The 19257-nt window shown below is 38.0% G+C and overlaps 1 protein-coding gene across 15 annotated transcripts in view; it reads right to left on the bottom strand.

The window, feature by feature from the left end:
• Nucleotides 1-19257, bottom strand: part of TENM3 (teneurin transmembrane protein 3) — a 403572-nt gene that overhangs the window by 102397 nt on the left and 281918 nt on the right. For all 15 annotated transcript variants that reach the window (XM_071743228.1, XM_071743230.1, XM_071743231.1 and 12 more), the window contains one exon: nucleotides 13037-13275. In XM_071743228.1, the coding sequence (XP_071599329.1) occupies nucleotides 13037-13275 (239 nt within the window). The remainder of the gene's footprint in view (nucleotides 1-13036; nucleotides 13276-19257) is intronic.

Raw genomic sequence — 19257 nt, 5'->3', positions numbered from 1 at the left:
TTTTAGTTGTCAAGCTAGGGACCTTTATATAAAAATGGTCTAATTCTGTCAACAGAATTATGTGATGAGTATTCAAAGCTTAAGGGAGAATCCAGATTTCTTAAAATAGAAAAAAAGACCATTATTTAGTAGCCTCTTATGTAAATAAGATGTATCTGTTTCTGTCTTGTTTCAGATTTCTCCATTTATTCTGATGATGATCCAACATTCCCCATTATGTAATAGACTTCAGTATTACCTAAACAGTCTTTAGTATTATCCCAGGCTTTCTCCTGAACATAGCTTATTTTTTTTTCACATCATGTCTTCCACAGTTCATAAGGTGGTGAAATATCATTACAGGTGCAGAAAGGATGGGGAGTGCACATTAGATTTTTGATTCCTTTGAGATGAGGACTGTTTAGTCCACATGAAGGCATGAAAAACATTCCATAAGGTTTGGGTTTCTATCTAATAAAGTCATAATGAATGATTGTGTTGTCAAGTATTGTGGAGAAAAAAATTTCCCCCGATTTACACTTTTCAAGACTGCATTAAGACTGCAGGATAATTACTCCTCTTAATTCCTTAAGGCATTTCTTGACACTCTTCCTTCTCCATCTTTAACTCTGTCCCTTTCCTCTATTAAACTCACTTTCTGGAAAACAACTGACACTCAGGGTTTCTCCTACCTCAGAGCTGAAGTCTGCTCAGGGCAACATTCTTTAGATCACAGCCCTCATCAACAGAAGTGTTAAGAAAAGCAATCCCTATATAAATGTCTGAAAATTCACTGACAGTATCTTTCCAAGGCAAGAGCAGCAATGAGCAGCTCCAACCATTTTAAAGTTCAAATGCCTTATTAGAAAAAACCCCAACACCACAAAACCCAAACACAACAAAAGTGCACAAATCTCTTGAGGGATATAATAATAATGGAAATGGCACTATATGATCATGCATAACCTATTTGCATGTTGATGGCATAGGGAAATGCAGCCTGATGAAAAGATTTAAAAACCAAAGGAAAAAGAAACACAAGCCAATTAATGTGATGTTCAAAGGACACACGGAGCTGGGATTTTACAGTATGTAATAAAATACTTGTGTTGCAAATTTCCATCTCATGACTGGATAAAAAAGATCAAAGCTTTTCTATTCTGTATTAAGAATTACAGAATATTACAGCAAACATGCAATAAGGAGAAATGTAATAAGCTTTAATAAAAGATGATAATAAGGTTTGATAAGAACTTTTGGAATGTGACCAAATCTGGAATGTAAGATGAAAGCATCTGCATGTAGAGATTGTAGTGTGTTATTTGGAACCCCACAGAGCTAAACTGTGATTAGAACTACATATTTTTCCATAAATTAGCTTTTGTTTTGAATGTCCTGCTGAGATCATATACAAGTTGATTGAACGTGCAAATCAATATATAGGTTTTCTATTCCTTTGCCGTTTGTCAGACTTCATGATTCCGTGATTACAGTGGTCCACTTAGAGATCAAAGGTATATGACTGAGGCCAAAACAAAATAACCTATGACCTCTCTACAATGTAAACTTCTTGATGGTAATTTAGATCTACCAGTGATAACTACCACTCACCTACCTGAACCGTGCAATTATGTAGATACATAAACCAAACAGTGCATGCAGATCGACTTGCAAAACCACAGAATTTCCACTTAAATCCATATTTAAAAACAGAATGGACACATTGAGTTCACCATCAAAGAGGCCTTTTCACACAACTCTACCTTGCCTCAACACCTATATAAACATATAAACCATTAGATATCTGCATAAGCAAACAATCACTAGCAAATCCTTGGTTCAACAAACCAAGAACTGTCCTCCCCCTGCTGAAACCTCTCCACCACCCTCCATTTTAGCTCAGGTCCTTACAGGGACAGAGTTCCTCACTGCATCAGCAGGACTCACTGATGCCTGAAGAGCTGCGTGTCTGGGCCAGAGACACACAGGAGGGACTGGCTACCAGATGGAGCATCCTTTATGATACACTCATTAATGCATTTCATATGCATTGGAATAACATACCCATAACATTCCTCCGGAAGCCTCACTAAAGTGAGATGTGGCTTTTACCAAACTATTCCTATAAGTAACGATACACTGTAAGTACACGATAAACACTATCAGTAAATGCAAAGAAAAAACATAACTTACCATATATAGCTTACGAAAGTAACCTACGACATAAAGATAACCTAATTGTTAATTGTTTGCACAGCCAGTGATTTGTTGCTAGCAAGCCAGTTTATAAGCCACTTAGTATTTTTTAAGAGTTACATAAGCCTCAGGGGGAGGGAAAAGTTAGGATTACAGTTTCACGTGGATTTTTTTTTCCCCTATTAAAATGAAATCAGACATGACACTGAACTATAAAGTCTTACAAGTGACATTAAGAACAGGCAGTCTTAGCTTTAAAGTGGCAGTCACTTGTAAAATTGTTGGAGAAAACCAATTACTCCTTTTCCTGTGTGTGAAAAGATATTGGATCAGTAATAAGGATGTATTTTAAAGTTATCTGCTACTTTTGGATTTGGGTGAACTGAAATAACAAGGACTTTATCTCTTTTATTCAAACATGTGGCTACCTCAATATTTTTACATTAATTGAGATTAACAAGAGGAGAGAGGCAGAAAAGGAGCTGCTGGGGACCAAAAACCTGGCAAGTAAGTTGAAAACATAAAGAACTACTCCTTGTCTGTGTGAAAAGATTTGGAGCCAGTCAAATGAAGACCGGATGAGCTTGGAGCTCAAGTGAAGATAATTTTTTCAGTTATTGTGTTATACTTTGTAAAACTCATGCAAAACAGTGGTCAGCAAAGACTGTCAATGCTATGCAGCTGGCTGCTATTTTAGAGTGTTCAATGAGTATTACAGAAATAAAAATACTGCCCTTCCTGTACTGTAGTAATGGTAACTTATTTTTCAACAAAAACCACAGGAAACACATTTGTCTCTTTACTTAACTGTTTCTAATTTTCTAAATGGCTGATACTTATTTACCACACCTAACACCCCATATTCTATAGAGCTAGTAAAATAGGTGCCTTTATGTGATCCTATTTCACCAAATATTGGGAAAACCACTTTGGGTTTGTTTGTTGGGTTATATTACTGAGGAAAATGAAGCATTTCAAATGTAAACATCCACATCCTCTTTTTCCTGGATTAAAAAAACAAATGTTGTTATAGGTGATGATTCCTAAGAGACAGCTTGTTGGGTTTTTTTTGTTTTGGTTGTTTTGTTTTTGTTTTTTTCTCTTTTGGTAAATGAAGTTGTCTGAAATGGCATCAATGTGAAAATGAAGGATCTCATATCTAACGGTTCCTGCCTACTTCAGAGGACATCTAACTTTCATCTATAATTAATCACTGCAGTGGGGTAATTACACCTATATAAAACCCACGTGTTCTTGCAATCTCAGTCATAAATGTAACATCAAATGATACTGCTCACAGCAAGTTCAGACACATATGCTTGACCTTTTTATTTTAAAGTGCTTGTGTATGGAGAGGTTTACCAAAATCTCATATAAATCAAACATTTTTATCAGCATGAAATTTTAAAGCATTCAAAAAAAGAGACCAAGCAGTTCTCTTCAGAGAAAAGATTCAAGAATAGATGGCAATTTACAGAAGCGACACAAATTACTAAAGATGTGATTTATACACAAAGCTACCAGTTTTAATACGTCTCTAAGGGCTGGCTACTTTCTTTGTAGATATGAATTAGAAATTAATGGAAACTATCAGCAAAGAAGACTGTAATCCTATGTCCACAACAACCTGAGCAACCATCTGAATAATTTCATCTATACTTTGGAACATCTCTTGAACAAATAGAATATTTGAAGTATCACACATACTTACATATTACTAAAATACACTACACATTTGCCTCCATTGATAAAATAGGAACTATATATCTAAATTACTCTAAGCTCACAAATCCCTTGAAAAAAAAAATAGGATCTGGTTTAAATTAACTTAATTTCTCATTAGACTGAAAAAGTGCTTCTATTTGGGGGCCTGCCAGCAGATTTTAGAAGGAGTGAAGAAGAGCCCACAATTCTACATTATGTGCTTGCAAGAGTCTTTGGTGTTCTTAAAAATACCATCCAGATTTTGAAAAATCACCCTATTGCATCACAGTGTGATGGCAGAATCCACATAGTGGAACAATCACTACATGTCATCTTGCAGTTTATTACTACACTTGTTACATTGCCAGGATTACTGAATTTCAATTTGGTCCACTAGGCAAAACTGGAAGGGTGACAAGACCACTGTCGAAAACCTTGTGATAAATCTTAATTAGAATACAAACCTTCTTCAGAGCAGAGGTGGGTATGCTCCTTGGCAGATCAACTTTTTTAATCTCTGGATAACCTGCTCTCTTTTACAAAGTCTCTTTTAACCTTCTGACTGCCAATTACATGTTCCAATACATCCACTGTGTGAGGATTATGTTTCTCAATGAACATTTCACTCTTGGTGCCACTAACAATACTAGGATGTGGCATCCACAACACCAATCAAATATTAATACCGTGAATTAAGTTTTGCACTTAGTTTGAAACAAAGTAACAACATTTTTGGTTAAAAACCATCAGCCAGAGGTATTATCCATAATGGCATTCTTAATAAGTATACTTAATGTTTGTGCTTCAAGATACAGTCAACATGTTTAGATTTTGTACTAATTGAATGAAAGATGTAAAAAAACATTTTCAGCCCAATTCAGCCCAACAAGGTGGTGAAGTATAACAACTTCATTTTCTATCTCCATCTCCCCGTTTTGAACAAAAAAATGTAGTAAACTCAAGAAAATATGCTATTGTTTACAAAACAATTCCACACTGAGAAGGCCCAATGAACTCACCAGCAATGCTGTAAACATCAAACAAAACTCATACAGATACTTGAAAGTCATAGCTATGGAATACTAAGGAAAATAAATTTACCTGAAAATCTGAAAATGTATCTGAAAAGCTGAAAATCTCTGCAATGCAGAGAGTCACAGAAGCACTAGCTGTAATATTCAGCTTTATATTAAGTCATAAAAACTGTGTGGAGGGTCACCTGTGTATTTACTGCCATTTACAAAGCATGTGTAAGAAATGACTGAAAGGAGTTGCCTGAACTGATGTTAGTAAGGCATGCCCTACAATTATTAATCATTCATCTTTTATATTTCTCTGTTTAAAGATAACGAAGTACCAAAACAGAACCAGGACATCAGCACTTCAGTCTTTGAGGACTTCCTTGTAGTCCATTCAGAATGCTGAAATCCTTTAGACATTTCAGGAGGTGGATTCTACCTGATAAATAATTGTGTTCTCCTGCATTTAGCAGGTACATGACCACACACTCAAGGCCCAATTGAAGAGGTTAAATACCCTTTGGTCCTACCTTATAGTCAGACCACATCTTACTCTTCTGTCAGAGAAGAGCAAGATGTGGCACTGATGGATAAAACAGCAGGCAAGCAGATTTTGACAGAGCCACACACTGGGGAGGCAGAGTCATGGCATTGCCATGACAGGCAGGAAGCTTCTGGCTGCTTGTGACAATTTAGATGGGCAAGACTTGGAATCATCAATTCTGGACAGAAGCAAAACATCCCTGCGTACCTAACCCACAGCTTCTTATTTTGAGAGGCAGCCACTTTCAACTCCCACAAAGCCTGAACTGGTACTGGAAACCTTTTATTTTGGAAAAGAAAAGATGACAGGGAACACTGCTGCTGCCTCCAAATGCACTAACAACATCCAAAGCCTTCCCTAAAAGCCGGATGGATTGTTAAGATGAGAAGCTGCTAACAAGTTTGCATGAAGTGATGTACCTTCTATAATGCTGGAGACAGTGGCTGCCTTCAGTGTTCTAGATACAGGCAGATACTGAGCAAGAACATGAGAAATTGATGTGGTTCTCCTACGTGCTTGGTAGAACCTGACAGCACTAAAAAGCCATGCCTAGATAGCTGATATTCTTTCTCAGTAAGGTTCTTAGTAGTTTCCCTGCTGTAGATTGATAGTAGCTTGAACACACTGTGATATGTGGTTAAAATGTAAAAGCTCAGAGCACTTTCCTCAAATGATGACAACAGGTCAAGAGGAAAGGCAAAATTATAAAAAAATATTACTGATTTAAAAAAAATTTTTTTAGAATCAGATATATAATATGCTAGTCTACCTCAATGCCTCTAATTTGATGGAATGAGAGAAAAAAAGCTGGCAAATGTTAAAAATCTGCCACATATCTGCAGACAGAGGACTTATTTCCATCCCACACACCTCACTGAAGCTTCAGTCATAGCTAAGGTCCCAGCACAACCTAGGAAAACTGACAGAAATAGGGAGAGAATGTAGAAAACACAAGTTCTTGACAAAGCTCTCAGTGACAATAAATTTACAATACTCAAAATTAAATGCAGGTCAAAGAGACAAACAGCTTCTATAAACACATCATGAAAGTAAAGGTGATTAATGGCACCTAAACTATACTCTCCCTCATGCCTGTTAATTACAATACCTATGCTGGGTATTGTAATAAAAATTCCATTTAAACGGCATTATTAATTAAGTTGTTTTCTTCATTCCTGGCAGTAATTGAACTTTACAAATAGCAGAGTAATGTTAACTTGACATTGCAATAAAAAAAGAAATATTATATTGTTCTTTATTGATAAAGCAAAACAGATTGCTTTTGATTAAAGGTATATTTAGTCATTGCTTTAGTCACAAGAAATCCAGTTCTGTAATTGTCATAAGTCCATTTGTTTTGGGAAGGGCAGTTGTATTCTACTGTGACTTCTGCCAGCGAGCCCAACTGGAAAGGCATCTGGTCCTCCATAGTCTATGAGTAGATGTGAATGCCAGCAGCTGTCATACTAAATCCTGAGCAATATGGCAGAACTACAGACAACAAACTCAGAAGCAGCACTGGAGACATGGAAAGTTAACCTCAGTCTGCAGAAACAGACAATTTTCTCATTTTAAAGGACTACTTGGAATTCACCCTCTGGATAGCTAATTGATCCTTAACTGTAATTTTAACACTGTGCATCCTTCTGTGTCAGTCTCCTCTACTGATGAAACTTGTTTGCTATTTTTCCTGGACACCCCCTTCTTCTCTTTCTTACATTACAATGTCTTATTTTAAGTTGCTCTGTTACTATTTGGACTGACTGAAAATAACTGTCCATTATTAGAAAACTGTTAGCATATACATTTTTAGTGTAGTGTAAATATCTTGAGGTAACGATAAAACATTCTGAGATGGACAGAAAGTATGAATGCACAGCAGAATAATCACAGTGTATCACAACCAAGCACAATGTATCTATTTTTACACAAATGTGGAAAATAAGAATTTCTGTAATTAACAAACCCAGCTTTAAAGACTGGTATCTGTTTCCCATTTACATTTCATTTGCAATTTGCATTATGACTGTATGGTTATCTCTGTGATATAACAGAACAGCAGTTTTTATACAGTTTCTCATAGAATGAAACATAAACTACAAGATGTTTCAGTTGTTAAGTCTAAATGTTAGCTTGCTTTTCTGTCCAAAATGGATTTGCTTAACTGCTCATAGCAAGCAGGAGTCATAAAAATAGTCCTGTGGCCTTTTTAATTAAATAAAATTCCTTTTTCCCTAGAGAAGAGATGTCCTTCTGTTTTCAGTGATACTTAATTATTTCCTTTATCAGAAAGAATAGCTGTCTGGTGAATATTCTTGTCCTGATGACTGTCTGCAGAGTTAAGGCTAACAAAAAGTTCAGTCCCAAGGTACACAGAGGGCAAAATGCTCAGAAGACTTGGAAGTATGACAGATTGCTGTGAAGACGTCAGGACAGCTAAATAGGTCAGGTCTCACTGTGTATTCAAAGAATGTTTTATGTTGATAGAAACCTATTTAGCAGACAGAAGACAAGATCCATGACAGATGCATGCAATCTGTCAGTGTGCAACTCTTCAAGCCTAGCTGACTGGATCTGGTGCTATAATTCTAACACTGACTGAAGAAAACTGCTCTCCTCTTTGGTTCCATGCACTGTGCAAATTGCATTAAGTTGTACTGACTTAGACAATGTCAAGACAGTGCCATTGGCAATGGAGAATCCATTGCTAAAGCAATTCCTGGGGAAGAAAGAGGGCTCCCAATGTCCCCAAATTCTCATTGATTTTATCCAGTTTTTGAATCCACACTAAAGAAGAAATAATTAGTACAGTACCAATCTGTAAATGCAGGTGGCCAGACTCTGTCCTATGCAACAATATACTACAACCAACTACTCTTGACTGATGCAATCGCACAGTGAATTCTTCTGTAATGAAAAAAAGCACAGCCAGGAACAACAAACTCCTCCCCTTAATAAACCAAGAGTGAATAGATCCCAAAAGGCAGAACTGAAGTATGAAGGTTACATATGAAACTGATTTGATGACCATGTTTGTCCTAGGAATTGCTCTACAAAAACTCTACCATCATTCACTGCAAATGGTGGATGCTGAATGAGGCAGTAAACCATAGGGAGAAGAAGGAAAAAGTCATGTGTTGTCATGCACGTTGTAAAGCTGGATGCTATTTCTGGCTCTCACACAGACTCCCTGTACAAAGTTTGGGTAAAATGATTAATATGTATATAGAAAAAGGTCAAACTAAGGCAACTTCACATTTCTTATGCTTTCATGTCTTAAATTTAATACTGCTCTTCCTAGTCTTCCAAAAAGGAAGGGAGAAAGATTCTAAAATGTTCTCGTTGGAAAAAAAATTGGTCATTTTCTTCCTTGGTTGCAAATCTGATTATGACTAGCTGTTAAGCAAATGAGCAGCTTGAAGAAATTCCAGTCTAATCTTGATCCCCAAATGAGGCAGTTTACATTCTTTATTCACCATCTTTTTAACTCCTTATTTCAGGACGCTTTTTCTTTAAATTCTTTAAACTAGAGCTATTTTTAAATTCCATTCATCTGTATATTGTTGCACTATCTTTTGGTTCAGCACTTGCATGTTTCTGTTGTTTCATTCCTTGTTTTTGAACCATTTAACAGTAGAGAGCCTCTACATATTCCACAGCTCACTTCTTTTCTCCAGAAGTTAGCAGGTCTTGATAAAGATGGTAAACTTAAACATTTTGTACATTGCAAAATGGTTGAGAGAGACCATGAGGGCTCGAAAAGCAAGAATATGCAGGGAGGCTGGGAGTGAGACTTTCTTTTAGGCTGAGTTAACATTTTCAATTCCTTGTGACCCCCAAAACTGCATTAGGTGGCCTTTTAATGCAGTGTTTGCTCTGGTCCGTGCCGATGATGACATTATTTGCCCTCACCTCCTCTATGTAGACTGTAAATGTAGGAGTCTTTCCTGTCCAAGTGATAGAAGGAGTGCAAGACAGAGCAGACCCTGGATGCAGTTCCTTCCTCTGGGCTGGACTAATTGTTTGAGCTGTAATTGACTGAGCAGTTCAGCAAAGGCAGACATGCAATCTAGCACTTTGTCTCTTTTGCCTTATGCTGCCTCAGCAGAGGTAGTGGGATATGAAGTCACTTTCTCTACCCCATATCCATTGCAACTAAAATAAACCTGGGTGCAACATGTTCATCTTTCAGCCCTTCCTGAGAAGGGCCTGGTTACACACCATTCACCAGATGAGCAGTCCCATTATTTCTTCAGTCTGTAGCTGCCACACTCACAGAGTAGAAATCAGCTACACTCCATTCCTTATTACCATGTACCAGTGTGTTTTGCAGCAGGGGCTGTAACGTTTTCACACTCATGGCAGTGTCTCTCTGTGAAGTTTAAAATGTGTCTCAAACTGGCTTACAAGTGTGACATGCCACAGAATCACAGAATGTCGGAGTTGGAAGGGACCGCTAGAGATCATCTAGTCCAGCTCTCCCATTAAAGCAGGATCCCCTGCTTTTTTCATCCAATCTACACAGGACTGCATCCAGGTGGGTTGTGAACATCTCCAGAGAAGGAGACTCCACAACCTCCCTCAGCAGCCTGTTCCAGTGCCTTGTCAACCTCATAGTAAACAAGTTTTTTCTTATGTTTAAATGGAACTTCCTGCCTTCCAGCTTGTGCCCGTTGCCCCTTATCCTGTCACTGGGAACTACTGAGAAGAGTCTGGCTCCATCCTCTGAGTCCAAGCTCCCTCAGCTTTTCCTTATGAGAGAGATGTTTCAATTCCCAAGTCATCTTCATCACCCTCCTCTGGACTCTCTCCAGTAGTTCCCTGTCTCTCTTGAGCTGGGGAGCCCAGAACTGGATGCAGTATTCCAGCTGTGGCCTCACCAGAGCAGAATACCCTCCTTCTACTTACTGGCCACACTCTTCTTTAGGCAGCCCAGGATTCCATTGGCCTTCCTGGCAGCAAGGGAACACTGCTGGCTCATGGATACTCACTATCAGGACCCCTAGAACCTTCTCCTCTGAACCGCTTTCCAGCAGGTCCACCCCTAACTTATACTGGTGCTTGGGGTTCTTCCTCCCCAGCTGCAGGGCCTTACATTTGCCCTGGCTGAACCTCATCAGGTTCTTCTCTGCCCAGCTCTCCAGCCTGTCCAGGTCACGCTGGATGGCAGCACAGCTCTCTGGAGTCTCAGCCACCCCTCCCAGATTTGTAACATCAGTGAATTTGCTGAGTGAACACTCTGTACCCTTGTCCAGGTTGTTTATGGATATGTTGAACAAGACCAGACAGAGTATTGACCCCTGGGGGACAGCAGGCAAGTCAGACCACTGAGTCAGAGGAGGTCACACAATACTGCAGTCCTTCGCACCTTCTTATGTGATGACCAATTTCCTATTCAGTCATTTACCTTTCACACCTATCCTATGAAATGGTTAACCAAGATGAAGGACCATTTCCATCTTATATTAATGATTTCCACTGATTTATACTTTAATGGCCTGTTAAATGGACAGTATTTCTGTAGAGATGGGAAAACCACATATATGAATGAGTGTAATCCATTCATGGTTTTATGGACCCAAAGTTCTCTAGAGAGACTCCCTGAGTGCTGGATTTTGCATTTAGATTGCTGAGTTAGCTGAAATATGTGTAATATCACCCGTAGGCGAGAAGCTCCCTATTGACTCTGGGCAGGGCAAGGCCCTTGTGCATTGTTTACCTCAGCAAGGATGTGATCTGGCATGTGCCCATGAAATGCTGTACAGCCATATTTTGCTTTTTTTTACAGAGTATGTGAACAAATGATGTGTGGAGCTGAAAGCTCTCACTCACTGGAAAGCTCAGCTCTTTTTCCCGAATACAGGAATAGAGGTGCATTAGACATGCTTATATTTCTTAATGTGCCTGTGGGAGAAATAATCCAGTACAGCTATCATCTTGTGCCCCTCAGATTCATAAGTAATCTGGCTCCTTGGGGCTAGCAAAGTGTAGAGCTCAGCTCAGAATCAGGTCTTCAGCATTTTATTATCTGTATGGCTGTTTTTCTCATTTTTTTACATGAAACTTCGTGCTGAATTCCTTCTTTTGTATTTATGGATTTATTTAGAGCATATGTTTGCCTCTGATGACTTATGAGGCAGTATTATGTTGACCAAATGCAAATAATTGTGTTTTACAAATGGGATTATTCAATCCCACTTAAAAAAGGATATAGTTGCAAAGCTTTATGGCAAACCACACCTTTATACTCCTGTGCACATTCACACAAAACCCCCACAAACCCAATGACTGAACGGGACCAGACAGCAGTGGCAAGCCCTATATTTACACACATGCCTTTTCTCTTTGGGACTGAAAGCTGCAGTGGAAAAGGAGCCCTGCTTTGCTGGGGCAGAGAGGAATTCCTTCAGCTACTCAGCAGCCCAGTTTCTTGCATTGTTCACAGGAGCTTCAGCCCAGTAAGAACTACTTCAAAGGCTTCATACATCTTAGGCTATGCCTTGGATAGAAATGTAGCAAGGCTGTTTCAACAAAAGCAATGAAGATTTAAGGTTCATAAGGCCTTCTTGGCTTTATTTTCAATTTACACTTATTTTTAAAAGAAAGAGTGCATTGGCTCTCCTCTATATTCTTTCCTTGACTTATTAAGATTCCGAATCTGAGTGCAACCAATTCCAAAAACCAGACCCTTACACTTACATTTCAGTAAGTGTGGTGACTTAAATTTCTAATTAACAAATTGCTGAAAGTCTTCAAAGACCTTTTATGAACTCAAAGGTGAAAAAATCTGTAATCTGGATAAAGCTGCAGAAAAAGTTACAGATACAGAAAGCGCCTGTTCTGTTCCCTTAATAAAGTTAATGACATTTTTCTCACAGACAAGTGCTGCCTCCATTAACTGCCTAAAATTCAAATTATGTAATATTTATAGTGAACATTTATGAAATTCAATAATTAAAGAGAAGAAGAAATAAAAGAAATCCCCTAAAATGAAAACTGAGAAACGGAATTTAACAAATAGAGAAAAGAGAGAATAATTAAAAATAAACAACCCACAAGAGAGAAAGAAGTCTCCATCTTCTCTGCATGTTGTCCTTTTGGATTTTCCCTGTCTTGCAATTGAAAATGTGTATTAGACTTTTGCTGTAGCTCTGTACATAGAAGTATGTGTATGTATTAACGAAGTAAGTGACAGCATTCCTAAGCACTGTATCAGTTATATATCATGCAAAATAAAAGGAAATGAATTCTATGCATTCACCAGATGAATGCATATGCTGCAACTTATATTAACATTACAGAATCTTTACAGCCTATGTTTTACACATACTTTGGTAAGAACTAGATACCACATAGATTAATTGCAGTTCAAATACTTCTTTGAAGTTAATTCACCCGCTACGATGCTGCAGAACGCTTGTAAAATATTCAGATTTTCTATGTCCTCCAAACAATTAGGAGTTTTCATTAAATCACTCTTGTGGCTTTTACTGTTACCAAAAACTTTGCCAGTTAAAGGTTAGTACATCACAGTCCATATACAGTCCATCAGACACCCCTGTTCACAGTGACAATTATAAAAAACGAGACTCACCTATAAAGTAGGACAGCAGTATTGCCAGCAGCACTGACACCCCTACAGCACAGAGTGCAGTACATTTCCAGCTACAGTACTTCGAAGACTTCTTGAATTTAAAAGCACTTCTGGATAGAGTGTTCCTAGGTAGTGGCCGAGTAGGAGGGGAATAAACGGAGCCGGATGCCATTGTGTACCCTGGCGTTGCAGTACTGAACAGCGGTGTGGTCCCTGTTCCTGTTTTGAATAGGAAATGCCTGTGGAAGAAAGAGTGTATGGTAAAGTATAAAAGTTAATAAAGCTGGAGCACAGGCAATCATACCTCTTCTGTTTGATGTTGCTTATGTTTCAAATAACTAACAACATCCAACCTACAAATGGTCATAGAAGCTATACTTGTCATGACACTCACACATACAAAAGGCACTTTCCCTTGAAGGAAAGAGCAAAAACCATCAAACACTAGTAATTCACTGGAATCCAGACAGGAAACAGAACTACCCAAAATATGGTATAGTAGGGAGGAGGTCCTGAGGATTTTATCCAATAAGTAGGGACGGACTTTCTGCTGCTGTTTATTTTTGTTGGCTTCCGCTACATACTACAGGGAACTCCATTAAAAAGTCAATAATGAGCAATCTGACTTTAGCCCACTCTACTTATCACAGCTTTCCTGGGTTAAGTACAAAGAAAACAGCAATCTCTCAGACACAAAATTTTGGCAACTTTGCCAAAATTAGTCAGTTAAAAGATTTTTTTGTGTTTGTGTGTGTCCTAAATACTCAGTTCACTAACTCATATCTCCTAGCACATAATCCTACCATAACAAGATCTGATTATGGATAGAGGGGCTAGCTACAGCCTGGGAAGTACTCTAAAAATATATATATTTAGTAAGTGCTCATAAAGAACCACAGCCAGCAACAGAAAAGCAAAGCCAAAGTTAAGACACACTCTGTGAGTTACCAGTAAACTTAATTTTGTTTAATTAAAATTTATAAAGGAAATAGTTCCTGAGCCTATCTACAGTACAATCCTTTAATTTCAGTTCATGCAAACATAATTACTGTGGAAAAGCCTCTAAGCATGGCATATACTACCTGGTTTTTTTTTCCTGATGCATGTATACAGCTCTATGATAAACAAAACCTCACCCAAAGGTCTTTGCACCAGGGGTTTTTACACCACTTTGTGATGTTCACAACTCTGTAGTGTAAGGCTTGGCCTTACCTTAGGATTTTAGAAAATGAAGACCTAAAAATAAAAGAACACTGTGAAGAATTTTGAACTTACCAAACGCACGAACAGCAAAACAGAACTGGAGACGTGTCTGCATTTTTTAGTGGGCAAGAGACACTCATGAATTGCTGATACCCAGGTCCTCCTGAAGCCAAGTGCATGCCTACACTGTGTTTGCCTACTGAATGCCATCTCTAGTGTGGCTCAGAGGATCTAGCAAGCTAGGAGCTAGCTGTGGAGGGGAAAGCCCTCCAGTTACCACATGGCACTGTTGACTCCTTCTTAGCTGATGGGACTTTCATTCTCCTGGATCCTTGGATCCTTGCATGGTAATGGAGCAACCTGTACAGGTATAGTGGCTTCCCCAGAAATGTGCTGTAGGGATACTAGAAATTAATTTGCCCCACTGTAGCCTGAGAAAAATACCAGCAGATGATAAACAAGGGTTGTTATTTGCAGGTGATTTTTCTATGGGAGGTTAACAGATGGAACCAGAACATCTTGGCATAAGCAATCTCATTGAAAGGATTTGCATTACAAACATGATCCCATGAAATATGCTACATAGCATAACAACATTAAGCTTGCTCACAGTAACAACAGGATGATACCCACTAGATCTACTGATGCACAACAGCATATCCCAATTTTTCTTCACTTCTGAGCTCAGAGGATTACCAATGATTTAAAATGAAAGAGCCCTCGTGGTTTAAATCCTTTATAATAAGGTACTTAATTAAAAGTTGACATTTTCTATGCAGGAAACACCAAATAAGAACCACCCCTATGGAAAAAATGTTTTACACCTTACAACATCATTACTTTAATTTTACAAACTCAAAGGAGCATGTATATTTATGAAGTCCTGATAAACTGTCTTATCCACTTGTTCTTCACTTCTTTTTCATTTTGTGCTATAGATGATAAATACTGTGTGCAGGTATATTTCATAAACATTATCTACCTGTATCTTTAAAAAATGCCAAACACAAAGGTGGCTGTTTCCCTCTCTAAGTGCAATGTGTACTGTTTTGGGGGGCGGAAGAGAAGCCATACAGTAGATATAGTAATAATATTCCTATACACCAGCTTCCATGTCAGGAATAAGCTGCCTGACCAACAGATAAGTTTCACATCCTCCTGCTCTCACTGTTAGGCTCAACAGGCTAAAAATGGAAACTGGTATTATACAAGCACTCGAATGTAACTCCACATACTCTAAGATTTAACAAAATAATGCAACAGCAGCCTCTGATAGTTTATTTTGCTTCTCTGAGAAAGTGAGAGCTGAGCTTTGGTACAGCACAGCATACTAGAAACTGTAATCCATATTCTCAAAGCCTTTGAGTTGTTAATCCCATTGATAAACCTGGAAGATGGCTGCATATCTAGGGTGGTGTGAACTGCCATAGCTCTGACAGTCCGCCCCAGGCATCAAGGCAATGAGAGAAAACTACTTTTTTTCTAACATGAATTCAGCAGTGTGTAGTCTTAGGCAGCACACAGCAGGACTCTTCCCTTTAGATATTTCTCCTTTGCTTTGAATGCCATGAATACAACGCCAGAGTGGTCACACCGGCTGGCTGGCCAATGCTGAGGGAAAAGTAACGACAGAAAACCCATCCTGGCATCTTCCTCTGTGTTAAGAAAATGTGTTAGGTTCTCTCTATTCCTAATGAGTGGCAGTTCTAACAAAGTTGTCAGAGACTCTCCTGCTACATTAACTCCAAGTGATAAGTATTTAAAGTGTAACACTATCAGACTTGCACATCTTGTCTGCCTCACTAAGCCATGCCAAAAAATGTTCCTATGAGACGCTCAGAAGGATATGGTAACTGACAACAAATCCAGGCTGCTTCCAGATAATGCTGACATTCTTACGCTTCTGAAACGTAATCTATCCACAAATGATTTTAATTATCCATATATCCATTTACCCTGTCTTTTCAAACCATAGAACTCAAATTGCTAATTTCTACAGACTAAACTGTTTGCACTACTTGACCAGGCACTGACTTACTGGCAATTACACCATGTTTCAGCTCAGAGGGAGCTTATATCATCTGCAGTAGCCTGTCTTCCATTCAAAATTGATCATCTAACAAGTGCTTGCTAGATCTTCATGTAAGCAGCACTTTAAATATTTCATTAAGCTTTAGAGTACAAAAATCCAGTGAATTATGCTAATATTTTACAAGAAAAGCTAACTCTGTTTTTATTAAATAATTCAATTCCCTCTTTAAACCAAATAATCTTGTACTTTTATGTTTATTCAATATATGTTTCTATCTCCTTATTCAATATATGTTTCTGTTAGAAGTATGGCTAATCTTAACATCTTAGGAGAAATGAATTCTGTACCTAACAAGTCTAAATGACAGAACAGTAGCAAAATAGAGAATTATCTTACAAACTAATCCTTGTATGCAAAGACGGCTGGGGAGTCCCCTTATTTCACAAATAGTAGACATTTTACTTAATCTTCCATCTTTAAAGGACGGAAATACAGCATCAAAAACCTCAAGGATATCAACTCAGAAAACAAAAGCATATGAATAAAAGTAAAATAATAATCCTTTTAATTTAACACAGTACACTCTGAGCACCAGGTGCTGGTGTGCACCTGCTGACATGCCGACTGTTTTCTTCTTCCTCAACTGTTGAGTGGGGAAGGATTCACATCAAGTAAGATTTTCTCTGTGCTGCCACTTCCTTTGTGGAAAATAAATTTTGAACACCCTTTACTAAGTTCAGTAATAGGAAACAGGAGGGGAAAAAAAGTGGTAAAACCCCCCACAGGTTGGGCAGAAAAGTTAAGCTAACTGAAAACTGTGATAGAGAAAAGGAGATAAGATTATCAAAATATTCAAGGGCAGTAAAGCTCAGGCCATACAACCAAATACTTTTGGTACCAGACAGGCAGGTGTCCAGCAACAGAAATGTGGTTTAGAACATTTTTTTAACAAAAAATATATTTGACAAAATCTTTTGACCGCAGATAATGAAGAAAAAGGCTACTATGCATCAAAGAATGAAATATGACACCATGTCTGGGAAGCCCTAAGCTCCAGACTGCCAGAAGCAGAGATAATATACAGATAAACTATCACCAAGCAAAAAGGAGTATCCTACATTATTTTTAAAGCGATTGTGTCACAATGTATTAAAAGTCACCCAGGACTTAAAATTCATACTAAATATCAAAGTGTAAATAAGGGCCAGGCAAATTTTATTGAACTTCTCTTGGTACATCAGAATATGCATGATGTATTATCACCTCACCAGTGAGATTTAAAAACAGCTGTTATTTTGCGCAATGTTATTATTTAGATGACGACTGCTGTCACAAAAAAAAAAAAAAAAAAGGTCAATATTGCTAAGCATTTTGCATATATAACAATAAAACACTCCTCACCTTAAGAGCTACGATACCACTGATGCAGAAGAAAATTGTATGCTTAAAAAATCTAAATCCCTCCCTCCATCTGAAGTCTCTGAATCTTTGGTGCTACTGTAGAGCACGAGAATCTGAAAAATCTGGAGCAGAACAAATCTACTAATTTGGTCATGTTTCTTAACAGAGAGATTCCACTATGATCGATAACAAAAGTCACAGTGCCCCCAGAGTACAGGTTTTCTTGTAGCACTTTCTCCTCAAAGCAGTCTGGTCAATCCCATGGCAGTGTTAATGATATTGGTTCTTCAGATCCTTAGAGACCACCACAGGAAAAACAGCTGTAACACTCAGAAGACTGCATTGTAAAGGACATTCAGTGTTAGAAACTGTTTCTGACCTGGACTTTTGAAGAAGATCTCTGTCTAAAAAACAGTGCAAGGCTAAGATTCTTGCAAGCACATGCAGTACAATAAGCAAGTTTTGTGGAGAAGGATAATACTTGAGAGAGAACATGTGCAAAATCTGTACCTGTAACCAAATAAGGAGAAAGCAGAATTATCACAGCAGGGCAGAACACCAGGACAATGCCCTATCTGAGCATGGCTGGTACTGGATGAATGGAGGGGATGGACACCCTTACAGTCTACTTATTCAGTAACAGCACACTCTTTCTTTAATCAGTCCAACACTCATCTTCTCACTTATGTCTTGTGGCGTTTTGTTCTCTAGGCTAAACATGCATTGTGTCAAAATGTATTTTCTTCTGTAAATTTCAATTTAAATTTAATTGATTGTTCCCTTGTTCTTGTATAATGAGTATGTACTGTTTGCCCTGCAGTATATAAAGACAAATTTTTAATACTATTAGTTTGATTCATTTTATTGCTAGGGTAGAACATGCAAAAGTATTAAAAGTAATTGCCTAAATTAAAAAAGCAAAATTTAGGGCCTTTATGGGTCAGGCAAAGGCAATTATGGAGTTAAAGAAAGCTATTTTCAGATACCTGTTGTTTCAGTGCTGATTATAAGAAAAACTGACATTTAGGAGACAACAGAACAGAAAGTGACTTGAGGAGAGATGGAAAAAGAAAGAAAAACTGACCTTAATATTTTGCATATTTGTTCCTTTCATCCCTAGGTTTCAAGAGGCTCCCAGATATTTAAATATATCCCTGACTCTCTGAACATTGCTTCATGTACATAACAAGTCCACAAATCTGTTACATTTGACTCATCTGGTCTCCTTGCAATTCAAGGAAAACCATGGACATTTTAGAAGTTATTAGAATAGAGGACCAGTGGTTTGCTCTGTAGGCTAACACTGTACTTCACTTGACTCCTCCAGACAAGGTAACAGCATTGTCTTTTTTAATCAGAGATTAAATACTTTATGAAATGAGCACATCAATTTTTATATTGTAGCTGTGTAGCACAGTTTAATCTTCCACCCAAACCCAATTCAAATTGGCAATCATCTAACTCTAATAAAAATTATCTATATGCCTCTAAGGAATGTTGAATCTGTGGACATCATTATATGAATTAAGACATTTGTAAGTAAACCCAGGTAAATGGTCTTTTCCATTCTGTTACAGTCCTCCAT

This window comes from Heliangelus exortis, chromosome 4, assembly GCF_036169615.1.
Source record: "Heliangelus exortis chromosome 4, bHelExo1.hap1, whole genome shotgun sequence".
NCBI lineage: Eukaryota > Metazoa > Chordata > Aves > Apodiformes > Trochilidae > Heliangelus > Heliangelus exortis.
Note: the sequence above shows the minus strand (reverse complement) of the source record. Positions and strands in the feature narration are given on the sequence as shown.